General features: G+C 39.6%; 1 protein-coding gene across 2 annotated transcripts; it reads right to left on the bottom strand.

Annotated features, from left to right (window-relative positions):
• Nucleotides 1-2,375: 2,375 nt before the first annotated feature.
• Nucleotides 2,376-13,223, bottom strand: GTF3C6 (general transcription factor IIIC subunit 6). Of its 2 annotated transcripts, XM_063097608.1 has the most exons (8): nt 13,084-13,223; nt 12,675-12,755; nt 11,788-11,851; nt 11,643-11,687; nt 10,980-11,003; nt 9,842-9,955; nt 4,923-5,528; nt 2,376-2,904 (listed from the first exon to the last, which is right to left on the bottom strand). In XM_063097608.1, the coding sequence occupies exons 1-7, from the start codon at nt 13,138-13,140 to the stop codon at nt 5,227-5,229; spliced, it is 687 nt and encodes a 228-aa protein (XP_062953678.1). In that variant the 5' UTR covers nt 13,141-13,223; the 3' UTR covers nt 2,376-2,904; nt 4,923-5,226. The 2 variants fall into 2 exon arrangements, with proteins under 2 accessions (XP_062953678.1, XP_062953679.1); XM_063097609.1 differs by lacking the exon at nt 12,675-12,755.
• Nucleotides 13,224-13,548: the final 325 nt, after the last annotated feature.

The raw sequence follows: 13,548 nt of genomic DNA, 5'->3' as shown, positions 1-13,548 counted from the left end.
CATGATGCCCTTTATCAGGTTGAGGAAGTTCTATTAACCTCAGGTTGAGGTTGTGGAACTTCTATTTCTAGTTTGTTGAGAGTTTTTTATTATGCAAGTGTGTTGAATTTTGTCACGTGCTTTTTCTGCATCTATTGAGATGATCATGTGGTTTTTGTCTTTTATCCTATTAATGTGTTGTATTACATTGGATTTTCATATGTCCAACCAACCTTGCTTTCCTGGGATCAATCCTACTTGGTCATAGTTTATGATCCTTTTTATATGTTGCTGGTTTGGGTTTGCTAGTATTTTACTGAGGATTTTTGAGTATATATTCGTAGGGAATATTGGTCTGTAGTTTTCTATTCTAGTGAAGCCTTTGTCTGGATTTGGTATTAGATTAATAGATTGAGTTGGAAAATGTTCCCTTTCTACTGTTTTTTTGTTGTTGTTGTTTTTTGAAGAGTTTGTATTGGATTGTTGTTAATTCTTCTTCAAATATTTGGTAGAATTCACCAGTGAAGCCATTTGGTCCTGGTGTTTTCAATGTGGGAAATTTTTTGATTACTAATTCAGCCTCTTGTTATAAATTGTAGTTCCTTGAATGATGCTCCCCGCCCCCCCCCCCAAAAGTATGTTACATCCAAATCCCTGGAACCTGTGAACATGGAAGTTGCGTGCTCCTTCTCCCACACCTTTCCCTATGCATATCTTCATCTGTGTCCTTTTAACTGTACTTTATAATAAACAAGTAAATGCAAGTAAGTGTTCTGAGTTCTGTGAGCTGCTCAAGCAAATAAATTGAGTCAAAATGTTTCCTAGGACAGTTTAGGCATCAAAGTATATGATAATGTGGTAGACAGAATAATGACCCCCTAGAATGTCCATGTCCTAATCCCTAGAATCTGTGAATACGTTAATTTACATGGTGAATGGGATTTTGCAGAAGTTATTAAGGTTCTTTAGAGAGGAAGATTATCCTGGATTTTCTAGGTGGCCCCAATCTAATCACAAGGGATCTTATAAAAGGGAAGTGGGGAGTGTAAGAGTCGGAGGAGGGAACATGATAACAGAAGCAGAGGTCAGAGAGAAAGATTTAAAGATGTATGCCGCTGGCTTAAAATATGAGGGAAGTCACATGCCATTGAAGGAGGGTAGTCTGTAGGAGCTGGAAAAGGCAAGGCAAGGGATTCTCTCCTGGAGCCTCCAGAAGGAATGCACCCCTACAAGCATCTTGATTTTATCCCCATAAGACTTAATCTCAGAATTTGACCTCCAAAACTGCAAGATAAAAAGTTTGTGTTGTTTTAAGGCACAAAGTTTGTGGTAATTTGTTACAGCGGCAGTGAGAAATAATATAATCTTCAAATAAGAGCATAGAATATAAGTAGGAAATAAGAGTTTGTTTAGATATGATAGTAAAAAATCTTATTTTCGATCTGAGAAAACTAGGACCTCTGCTACTTTGACATTCTCATAAGTAATACACAGGTATGACTACATTAAACCCACATCTAAACTATCAGTACATAAAAACTACAAATTGTCATTAACAAAGGTGTATATTTACTCTGTATTGTATTAATAGCGTAAAGTTTACTTCTAGACAATCTTATAAAGAGGAATTTCTTACTCCACAAGGAAGTAATGGTGGAAGTCATAAAAGGTAGAAAGCAAATTCATTTCCAAAAATTAATAAAAACATTTTTGGAAGATAACTCTATGCAAACCTGACACAGTAGGAAGCTTGCACATTTTCAAATAAGCTGTTGGAACAAAAGAAAATAAAAACCAATAAGATTCTAAAAAATAATACTGGTTAGCTCACTCAGTTGAGCACAGTGCTGATTAACACCAAGGTCAAGGGTTCAGATCCCCACACAGGCTAGCTGCCCAAAACAAACAAAAAACAAACAAAAAATAAAAAGAAACTGCTGGTATGTCAATAGAAAAGTATATGATATCATTGATAGTTTCACTAAGCTGGCCATATCTGTCAATAAATTTATGATCAGTTGCATAGTACATGATGAATAAATGGATGAATTTTCAAACATTTCTGTAATGGGCTTAAGGAGTAATTCTCCATGATGCAGTTTAACAACATGATCCTTTTAAGTAGAAAATCATTATTTGTAAGCAAAAGCAACCCACTGCATTCAATGTCAAAAGTAGTACTTAGTGCGACGGCTACATAGGGACTGTGGTTCTAAAATTAGCTTGTAAGTAATCCTTGTTAGTAGGGCAGTTGATTAATGGCAGAGAAATTCATATTCAAAATTCTAGTCACACAAAACATGACATAGTTAAAAAATAAGACTTTATTACATTTAATGTTACTGATAAATAAGGAGCTAACACACATCACATTCTCTTCAGAATTTAAGACTTTATTTTCCTCTTCAATTTAAGGTAGATGAACTACGTTACAGTGCAGATCAGCTTCTTTTGCAAGATTACAAATCTCAAGAATCTTCCACTCCTTTACACTTTTTTTATATTTTTCAAGTTTTTAAAAATACATAATGTGTCGGATTGCTTGGCTATTACAGAGTGATTTAAGAGAGAAGTTTATTTCTCTCATGTAAAAGAAGGCCAGAGGTAGGCAGTGGCAATGCCTTCTCTGCCTGAACAGCAACAGAAGTCATGGGTTTGGAATGACATTCACACCCACAGGACCCAGTAAGACTCATGGAAGCCAACCTGGCACCAGGCTCACTTAACTTTGCAGGATACAGAACAAGAAACAGCACAGCAGCATGGCAGCATAAGGCTTATTTCAGGAGTCTTTAGCCTCCAAGAGTCAGCTTGGAACAAAATCATCTCGGTGAGTGCAGAAGCCACCCTTGCTTAAAAGCTTGATGCTCCATGGTGCAGCCTTGTAACACCAAGGTCAAAGGTTTGGTTCCCCATACTGTCCAGCTGCCAGAAAAAAAAAAAAGAAGAAGCTTCATGCTCCATAAGAGCCAATATCTCTTAAAACAGCCCATAAGTGCAGCTTCCAGGGACCACTGCAAGAAGGAACTCAACATTTTCCCAAAGCCCATGTTTTCCAATGGGCATTTATATACTTTGTCATAGCCTTCTTGGTCCACATACAGTTTACCAATTAGGGATCACTTTTAATCATAAATAATATTGCCTAGTATCACACCTGACATTCCGTTATTATCTTGCCAAGTAGGTTTCCAGAGAAAGTGCTGAAAGGTAAACTCTTGGTCATTTTACCAGGGAGAAAGAGAAAAGGTTTTGTTAACCATTTACTCGTAACAGTCCAGGGCAGCGTCATAGTATCAGCACCCAATCTTGTTGCTCTGCAACTCATGGCTTCTATTTCCAAGGTTAAAGTTCAGCACCTCTTCTGGAGCTGTAGTCACCACATCATGTTCCAGCAGGATGAGAAGAGAAGATGAGCTTACCTATTACCCTTTATGCTTTACAGCTTAAGAACACTTTCCAGAAGCATCATTCAACACTTCTAATGCCATGTCAATGACCAGAATTTAGTCATATGGCCACATGTGGGCTGACCGGTTAGCTCAGTTGGTTAGAGAGTGGTGCTTATATGGCCACATGTATCTGCAGGGACAGCTGGGCACATTGATAACCTGAATAAATTCTGGGATTCTGTTATGAAGAAAAAAAGGAAGAAAAGATATTGGGCCAGACAATTAGCCATCTCCCCTATACATACGTATGGTGGAAAAGATAAACTTTTTATTAAAAGCTGAGACTAAAAAAGTCATATAAAAATTGGGGAGATATATGAGCTTATGTTTTGGAAATGCTTTTTAATCAAGGTAAGTTGTGTCCAATTATTATCTTTTTTAGTGGCTGGCCAGTATGGGAATCTAAACCATTGACGGTAGCGTTACAACACTGTGCTCTAACCAACTGAGATAACCAGTCAGCCCTGTTGTCCATAAAATAGTAAAAAATTACAAACTTTTTGAAGAAATAAATTCCTCATCCTAGAACATTAGTTCTCTAACCTTTTAAAACAAAAGTTATCTCTATCAACTGTGAGATGTAATTAATGTGAGGTGTGTTTTAACTTATTGGTACTACATTAAACTGTATGAAATTACTGTTTTTTAGTCAGAAACAATCAAACATTGGCAATTTCATAACCTGCAACAAAGTACCAAAGATTGTGAATAATTTACTTAAAAAATACAAATTAGATCTAGGTTATCACTATAACAAAATGACTATCACAGCTGAATTATCATCTTTCTCAAATAGGAAAGGAGTGAAATTACAGCTGGACTATTAGGAATTATACCTTTATCCTTAAGCACTTCAAAATTCTTTTCTCTTCCTAAACAAAATACTTACTGTGATAGACTAAAAAATGGTCCCTCAAATATTTCCGTGTCCTAATCCCTGGTTTTATGCCTGTGTATGTTGAGTTACATGGCAAAAAGGACTCTGCACATGGAACTAAAGTTATAAACCTTAAAATAGGGAGATTATCTGAGTGGGCCCAATGTACAAATTGATCTTTAAAAGGAGAAGTGGAAGACAGAAGGGTCAGTCAGAGAGACAGAATGAAGGAGGAAGTAACAGGAGAGATTCAAAATGGACAGGGACTTGGCCCACCATTCCTGGCTTTGGAGAAAAGGGGACCATGAGCCAAGGAATGAAGATAGCCTCTATAAGCTAGAAATGGCCATCAGCAGACAAACAAGGAAATGGGACATCAGTCCTTCAACTGTGAAGAAATGAATTCTGCCAACAATTGAATGAGCAAGGAAATGGATTTGCCCCCTAGAACCACCAGAAAAGAATGCACTCCTGCCAACACCTTGCTTTAGCCCAGGTGAGTCCCATGTCAGACTTCTGACCTTTAGAACTATAAAACAATATGTTTGTGTTGTTTTAAACCACTGGATTTGTGGTAATTTGTGACAGCTGCAACAGAAAATGTATACACTTACCTTAGTATACACTCCAATTTGAAGGATTCATGAGAGAAGTCTCCCTAAAGTCATTTAAACCATATTTTTAAAAATTTAGTTCATGTCTGGTCCTGAATGATTCTGGTATATTAAGTTGTGCTACAATTGGAAATATGTGTACAGCCAACAAAAACAATGAAATAGTTTATGACTGAAGGACATAAAATGAAAAAAAAAAGTAAAAATAAAAATAATAAAAAATAAAAAACTAAGAGTTACACAGCTGATCATTTTACACAAAAACTCTAATTAAAGTTCAAAACTAATTATTATGAGAAACATTTCATCTAGGAGTCATTTCTAAGGCAGCATCTTGAGTTTCCACAAAAATAGAACCTTCTGTCTCAGAAGAAGGGATATCATTAAGAGGACCAGAATCCTCTATTTCCAAGTGCCGTGGTTTCTCCTGTTCATAACTCAGGTTTGAGCTGTCTTTCATTTGAATCTCTTGCTCTTCCAACTCCAACGGTTTATCTGGGGCTGGAGATACAACTTCTTCATCTTCATTTTCATGCAGAAAGCTACAAATCATGTTGGGTCTATAGGAGAAATCATTATCCTTGATTTGCAACCATTCCACCCCACCTAATTTGGGGAAGGGGAGAGGACAAACCAAGAAACAAACATGAAAAAGGAATTTTAGTTAAGTATATTTTTCTTTAATTTAAATTTCATCCTGTGAATAAATGTCAGAGTAAAAGCCCAACATAAACCAAGAAACATGGTGCCTGTAACTACTAATAAAATGATCATGTAATTTCCATCTTCTACTGAGACCTCGGAATGCCTACAGGCATGCATCATCAAAATCACTAAAACTGATCAATTCGGGGCCGGCCTGTGGCTCACTCGGGAGAATGTGGTGCTGATAACACCAAGGCCATGGGTTCGGATCCCATATAGGGATGGCCGGTTAGCTCACTGGGAGAGCATGGTGCTGACAACACCAAGTCAAGGGTTAAGATCCCTTACCGGTCATCTTTTTTAAAAATAAAATAAAATAAATAAAACTGATCAATTCAATTACTATTCCATGCCCCTTTCCTCGAGTTCAATTCTCAATTCATTCTGAGAAATAATTTCAGCTTTCACTGCCATTTCATGCCTTAAAGGAAACTTTGTCACTTCTCTACAATTTTCTCCTTACCTTTTCAATTTTCATAATATATCTACTTCCAAGTTAGGACTCTCATCATTTTTAGTTGGAACATTCAATTGTGAAATGAGACAGCTCTCAAAAAAACAAAACAAAGCAAAACAAAACACACTTTAGGCTGGCCAGTTAGCTGAGTTGGTTAGAGAGCATCCTTATAACAACAAGGTCATGGGTTCAGGTCCCCATTCTGGCCAGCTACCAAAAAAAAAATTCACTCAAAACTGAGACATTTTTGTTCCTTTTGATACTCATAGTCATAGCCCTGAACTCTCAATGAACCCCCATGATCAAGAATTGCTCCAATAATGCTAGTCTTTTTTTCTTTTATCCTTATTACCCTTTTCAGCCAAATATTTTCAATGAATCCTCATTAATTCCTATAGCAAGCCCAAGCTGTTTCCTCTCATCTTAAAAATTCGATTACATATCTCTAAGATACCTCCACCTATCCTGCCATCCTGTTCACTCCTCCATCTGCTCCTACTCCCAGCCATAAACTAACTCCTCTGCAGCTGTTTGTTGAAACTTCTCACTGCTGATCCCATGTTTTTTCATATGTTATTCCTATAATCTCTCCCTCTATCAAAAATTTATTAGTTCCTTTCTCTCCAAGTCAGCTTCAACTTTTTTTTTCCTAGTTAAGTGAAGCAGTGGGAGTAGAGAAGGAACAAAGAAATCTGTAACTGGGGCCGGCCCGTGGCTCACTCGGGAGAGTGCGGTGCTGATAACACCAAGGCCCTGGGTTCGGATCCCATATACGGATGGCCGGTTCGCTCACTGGCTGAGCGTGGTGCTCACAACACCAAGTCAAGGGTTAAGATCCCCTTACCGGTCATCTTTTAAAAAAAAAAAAAAAAAAAAAAAAGAAATCTGTAACTGGTAGTGATCAATTATAAACACCACTGCACTTGGATCAACCCAGCTTCAAATACTTACTTTCCTATTTTTTTCCTGCAATAACATCATTCTCCTAGTCACGTAGGCTCAAAACCCTGACACCATCCTTTGCTCTATTACTTAGTGTTTTACTTAGTACATAACAGATACTTAAATAGAATAAATTGGGTATTAAGTCATGTTCATCCATATCTGCTTCAATGTGTTTCAATGTGATTTATTTTAGAGTACAAGTTCCTAGAAAGTAAAGGTCACACCCCCTGTCTATTTTGTTCTGCCTGCACCATATTGCCATGTTTGGTAGCCAGCCTCCAAGATGGTCCCCAGTGATCTTCACCTTCCTGGTATTCATGCCCCTGTGTAGTCCCCTCTCACACTGAATAGGATATTGCAGAAATGACAGTGTGACTTCTAAGGCTATTTCATAAAAAACATTGTGGCTTCTGCCTTGTTCTCATGGATTACTTAATCTGAGAGAAGTCAGCTGCCATGTCAGAATATTCAAACAGTCCTGTGGGGTAGTCACACAGCAAGGAACTGAGGCCTCCTACCAACAGCTAGCACAAACTTACGAACCACGTGATAAGCCATCTTACAGCCAAATCTTACAGCCTTCAGATGACTGCATCATGAGACACTGAGCCAGAACCACCTAGCTAAACTGTTCCCAAAATCCCATTTCAAAGAAACTATGTCAGTTACTGTTATTTTTCTTGTTGTCTTAAGCTGTTAAGTTTAGGGGTAACTTGTTATGCAGCAATAGATAACTAATACAGACTTGAATAGTTGGTTGCTAATTTATTTGACTAGACATCCAAATCTTCCCAAAGATCTATTAGATTATTAAAGACTAGGAGGAGAGGAAATTCCTTAACTTACTTTAATAGGAGTATCTAAATGATAACTATGCTTACAATATGTATCTGCCTTTCAAGTTCATTCTAGAACCTCCTTCTTCCTACTATTTCTACAGGGTGCCTAAAAAGGCACAGTTTCGGGATATATATGATAAGAAAAAAGGTTTGTTATGTAGTTGTGCTTAGTTGGTGTAATTAATTTCTATATGATCAATATACCTTCAAATGTTTATTCCTTGCTTAAAATATAATAAATCTTTTAAGTCATAAACACTCATCACTAGAGTCTTATTTACTAGAGCTTTAAATATGTTGTTGAACAATGCACTTTTAAACCATCAAGTCGGGCCGAGCCCGTGGCGCACTTGGTAGAGTGCTGCGCTGGGAGCGCAGCGACGCTCCCACCGCGGGTTCAGATCCTATATAGGACTGACCAGTGCACTCCCTGGCTGAGTGCCGGTCACGAAAAAACGACAAAAAAAAAAAAAAAAAAAAAACCCATCAAGTCAAGGGCCGGCCCATGGCTCACTTGGGAGAGTGCGGTGCTGATAAACCATCAAGTCATTTTTTCAGCTTCACAAACGTGCCTGCTATGGGTGCAAGCAGCACTGGTCTAAAAGTCTCTAGTCTGTGATGACCAGCAATTGGAGAAGACTAAATGGATGCTAATTAAGAACTAGACTAACAACTGCAGTCCTAGAGTCTCCCCCACATATAAAGCCAGCTTCTTCCATCTGTGAGCTTCTTGGGGAAGGTTGCTGCAGCTGCCAGAAGTTTCCAAGGGATCCCCTGGGATTACACCTTGAGAATTAAAAACTGTTATCCACTCTATAAGGAAGATTTTATTAAAAAGACAGACAGACACACACACACATACTGTTGAATTCCTTAGGGCTTGGAAATCATATCAAGTTTCTTGGCACACTCCTCACAGTTGTTTCCAACACAAAGCAGATATTGGTTTTTTATAGGTCCCCAGTAACCTTGGCTACATTAAGAGTCCAAATGAATTTTAAATCTATGCTTGATACTGAAGAAAACCAAAATATGCAGCCCCAAAATATACACCTTTGGCATATTTTGAGATAACTACTCAAAAGGCCTGCAGACACAGGAACAGCTCTGAAAAGCTATCCTTTTTGGAGGGGAGATTTGCATCTGTAGAGGAAATCTATATTAGTGAGTAAACAGTGGATGCCAACAGGCTTTCTCTGAGACCTCTTTATCTGCATTACCTGATCTAGGATAAATTATCTTACAGGAAAAGGAAACTAAAGGTTTGACAGTTTTAAAGGTCTGACAGAGAAACCTTTACCACATGCTACCATCTATTCTTTCTGAGAGCTGCTACCTGAGAGATTTCATCTGCATAGCAAGACAGCCTTTTCTGACCATGTGTTTCCTTCCCTCACTCTCTCAGAACCTGTTGCCACCTCCCTCCAGGAACCCCCAGAAATACCCTTCTGTGCAGTATAAAAACTTCAGTCATCGGGCCCTTCTTTTTGTCTCACACTTTGTATGTGGCTCCCATGCCTATGTGCATAATAAATTTTGTTTGGTTGTTCTCCTGTTAATTTGTCTACTGTCAGTTCATTTCACAGACTAAAATCATCAAATCTTCAGAGGGAAAAGAGATTATTTATTTATTTATTTATTTATTTATTTATTTTAAAGATGACCGGTAAGGGGATCTCAACCCTTGACTTGGTGTTGTCAGCACCACGCTCTCCAAGTGAGCCAACCGGCCATCCCTATATGGGATCCGAACCCGTGGCCTTGGTGTTATCAGCACCGCACTCTCCCGAGTGAGCCACAGGCCGGCCCGAAAAGAGATAATTTAAAACTTTCCTACAGTACTTTTCAGGGGGCACCCTCAATTTAAATAAATACAGTTATTACTACAAAGTACAAGGAATGTCCTGGTAGCAATGGGTCACTATCAAAGCCAATACTGGACCCCTTATTCTCAGAGAATCAAGTGAACTAACCTATGGTTTCTTCTCCTTCCTTCTTTTCTGTCAGAAGAGTTCTTGTCATGCTGAGTTTCTTCATTGTATGGCATTTATATTTTAGCACTGTTTTATTATTGCCTTCTGTGTCCACTAGAACATAAAATGAACTTGATTATTATGCTGCTTGATGCCATCAAATAAAATAATGATGTTAAGTCTCAATAATTGTAGTAGGGAGTTAGATTAAACTTCCTATCAAGATAGTATTAAAAAGAAGAAAGAAAAAAAAAAGGCTGCCTGGTTAGCTCATTTGGGAGAGCATGGTGCTGATAACCACACCAAAGTTGAGGGTTTGGATTCTAGTACAAACCAGCCGCCAAAACAAACAAACAAACAAAAAACCCAAAAACATAGTGTAGTAAGTTCACAGTGTAACATCTCTCATGTTCCAAGCACAGCATTTGAAGGCATGAGTGGATTCAAAAATACCTCCAGGGAACAGAAATACAAAGCTACAAGTGAGATTAAAGCCACAGGCCAAATAGGCTCCAGCCCTATAGTGGGAAATTGGGATGAGGAGTTTGGCCCTATAGGGTAATGAGGTCTAAAATTCTACCACTCAGAATGAAGGACCAAAGTCACACTTACTAGTTGAGGCCAGAGGCTGGAGTGGGGACATTTCCAATCATGAAAGAAATCTGAGGAAAAAAATGCTGCCAATCTGCTGCCTGGAGTTTTAGCTTTTAAAGAAAATTGTGGTCCTAGGCAGCAGGTAGGAGGACGAGGCTCTGAGCCAAGGATGAGAAGCACCGAAAACTTCCACACCGTGCTACCTTGAGTGTAAACTGATACCATACTTTAGAGAGCAACCTGGTGATGTCTATTAAGTTGAACCATATGAAATCATTGATACTTAGCCAAATCGGTAATTTTATATGGTTCAAATTAGAGGTAAAGTTGAGTATACACACATTCATCAATCTATTTCTAAATATATACCTTAGAGACATTTTTATATATATGCACAGGAGACACATAAAAGAATATGTATAGCAGCATTTTTGTAGTAAGGTTATAAGCATAATTAAGAATGTGGGCTCTGGAGCCAGACCACCTGGGCTCAAATCCTGGCTCTGCCACTCACTTCGTGTATTACCTTGGGAATGTTACTTACCTCTATGTGCTTCGGTTTCTTCAACTATAAAATAAAGATAACAGTATCATATGGTGTGGTAAAGATTAAATGAGTTAATACATGTAGATTTAGAATAGTGTCTGACATACAAAAGGCACTCAATAAACAGTAGTTATTAATAATTATTGGTTAAAATGGAAGCAATCAACACATCCATGTGAACTGGAGAATAAATTATATAGTCACAAAATGGAATACTAAGCAGCAGGGAAAATAAACTAGAGCTGTATGTATCAATGTGTATAAATCTGAAAACATATCTGAGTGAAAAAAGATACAGAATGATATGTATAGTATGCTATAATTTATACCAAGTTTGGATATATACAAAACGATGCTATTTATTGTTTGTGAACATATATATATGTAATACAAAATTAGGTATAGGAAAGATAAACAACTAATTCAGGTGACTGATTACTTCTGAAGACAGAGGGAAGGGAATGAGTTTGTAAAGGGGTATACTGGGACTTCAAATGTATCTAGAATTTTTTTAACCATAATTTGGATCAAGTTTGGCAAAATGGAAGGATTTGATACAACTAGACAATAGGTACATGTTTAATTTTAATATTTACTGTACGAAAGTATGTTTGAAACAGTTTATAGTAAAAAGAGTGGGCTAGCATAGTAATCACTTACCATGTTCAACATTTTCTTCAAATATAACACAGGTACCAAGAGTATCTGCAGAAAAATTTCAAGTCAACTTGTTGAGAAATAACAAAACTACCTTCTCTGAATGGCATATAAAAAAAGGAGTTTCATCTATCTGACATCCTCCTACCTTCATATTCCCCAGCAAAGACATAACTGTCCACTTGCAGAATGGGCCTCTCAGTGTCAATTCCCTACAACAGAATAAAGGATCGTTAAAAATCATTAGAAAAAGTCTTCAACATGTAATATTGCTACCAAGGAAACTGATCTCCAAAACTGGGGAACCTCTAGAGCCTCCTGTCCTACAAGGTAAGTTACAATGTTCTGATCACAGCAGCTACAACCTGAAGTCTACTTAATTCTTATCCAAGTAGCAAGGTCTATTTCAATCAACATCCTCTTCAAGCTTAAGGTAAGAACTGAGGAAGTTCTGTCAACAGTAGCTGAAAGATTTTAAAGTCAAATCATAAAACAGATGGTAACTTATGCCGTAGCTCAAGTCAGATTCAGAGTGTGAGGTCTTTGAAGTCTTTCCTTAGTAGGTATCTTCCCTCCCTGCTTCTCCGCAGTTTAACCTTTGTGTGCATCTCTGATTATCCTCCATTTGCTTTGTGTTTCTTTGTCCTCCCTCACTTTCTAAAACTTGTATTTTTTCAATATATCGTACTGTTCCATAGCAAAATGTTACCTCCTCCAAATCTTTAACTTACTCTCCCACCACACATTCAGACTCAAGCAAAGTTAGGCATTTTACCCCATCTGCTCCCACAGTCCCCGCTGTACTTCTGTGATGATCCTTAGAGTTCGCTGCTTTGGAAGGGGGGGGGGGTATCAATTTTTACGCACAGGTATTTCACCATTCTTTTTTTAATTTTTTTTTTTGACGGCTGGCCGGTAAGGAAGGGAACCCCAACCCATGACCTTGGTGTTTATAAGACTGCGCTCTAACCAACTGAGCCATTCTTGTTTTAAAATTTAAAAATCTACAACAATACCCCAATTCAAAAGACTCACCAAAATCTTGCATTTATTTTCACATTTTGAGAGAAAGTCTGAATCAATAATTCCTGACAATTCCACCAGAACCAGCTGCTCCTGGTGGAAGAAGGGGTTAAGAAGCTAGCACGCGAGTAAGCAGGACGACGCGATTAACAAGAGAAGCCCCCAATTCCCATTGCAATGACCCCAACTTTGTGAAAACTGGGTTCTGTTTTCAACAAGAGCAAGCAGGCGACGTTACCTCAGGTAACGTCCCTGTTCTAACTACGGTGTGGCAGCTGGGGCCGAGGCCGACGCTCCCCCGCTCCGCGCCCAGGGCCAGAAGCCGCTGAGCCCGCCTACCACAGCCGGATTCCCTTCCCCACACACAGCCGGCGCAGCCCTCGCCGCGACCCCCGTGCAAGCTTTCCGGCTCGGCGCTTACTGCCTCCTCTTCCTCCTCGTCGCAGTCCTCCGATCTCCGCTCCTCGGGCGCCGCCATGCTCCCGCGCCTCCTCGGTGCCTCCGGACACTAGCCACGCCCGCCCAGGGCCGCCATCTTGAGTAGGGGCAGCAGCGCCCCGCGCTCCTGCCGCTCCGCTCCTCACCGCGCAAGCAGCTCCTGCCAGAACGCGAGATGGCGACCTCGGGCGGGAGGGTGCCCACGTGGGGACTCGCCACAGGCCCCCTCCTGGCTCCGTTCCTGCGAGCAGGAGCAAGGGGCGCTGGCGTCGGCCGGGAGGTCGCGATCCCCCACGAGGGAGGCCCTGCGACCTGGGGACCCGCCAGGCTCCCGACCCAGCGGGGAGGGGAGGAAGAAGGTGCAAGCAGGAAACCACCGGCCGGGAGGGAAATGGACAGAGAGGCTTTGTGTCGGCCCAACACCCCTTCCCCCCAACCCCAGCCAAGC

Source organism: Cynocephalus volans, chromosome 5 (genome assembly GCF_027409185.1).
Source record: "Cynocephalus volans isolate mCynVol1 chromosome 5, mCynVol1.pri, whole genome shotgun sequence".
In the NCBI taxonomy this organism is placed as follows: Eukaryota; Metazoa; Chordata; class Mammalia; order Dermoptera; family Cynocephalidae; genus Cynocephalus; species Cynocephalus volans.
Note: the sequence above shows the minus strand (reverse complement) of the source record. Positions and strands in the feature narration are given on the sequence as shown.

Coding starts and splice junctions, on each gene's coding strand:
- GTF3C6 (XM_063097608.1), bottom strand. CDS start 13,140: ATGGCGGCGCCCGAGGAGCGGAGATCGGAGGACTGCGACGAGGAGGAA. Junction 11,852..12,674: donor AAAATAAATGCAAGATTTTG/GTGAGTCTTTTG, acceptor ATTCTGTTGTAG/GGAATTGACACTGAGAGGCC. Junction 5,529..9,841: donor GGAAGGAGAAGAAACCATAG/GTTAGTTCACTT, acceptor TCCCCAAATTAG/GTGGGGTGGAATGGTTGCAA.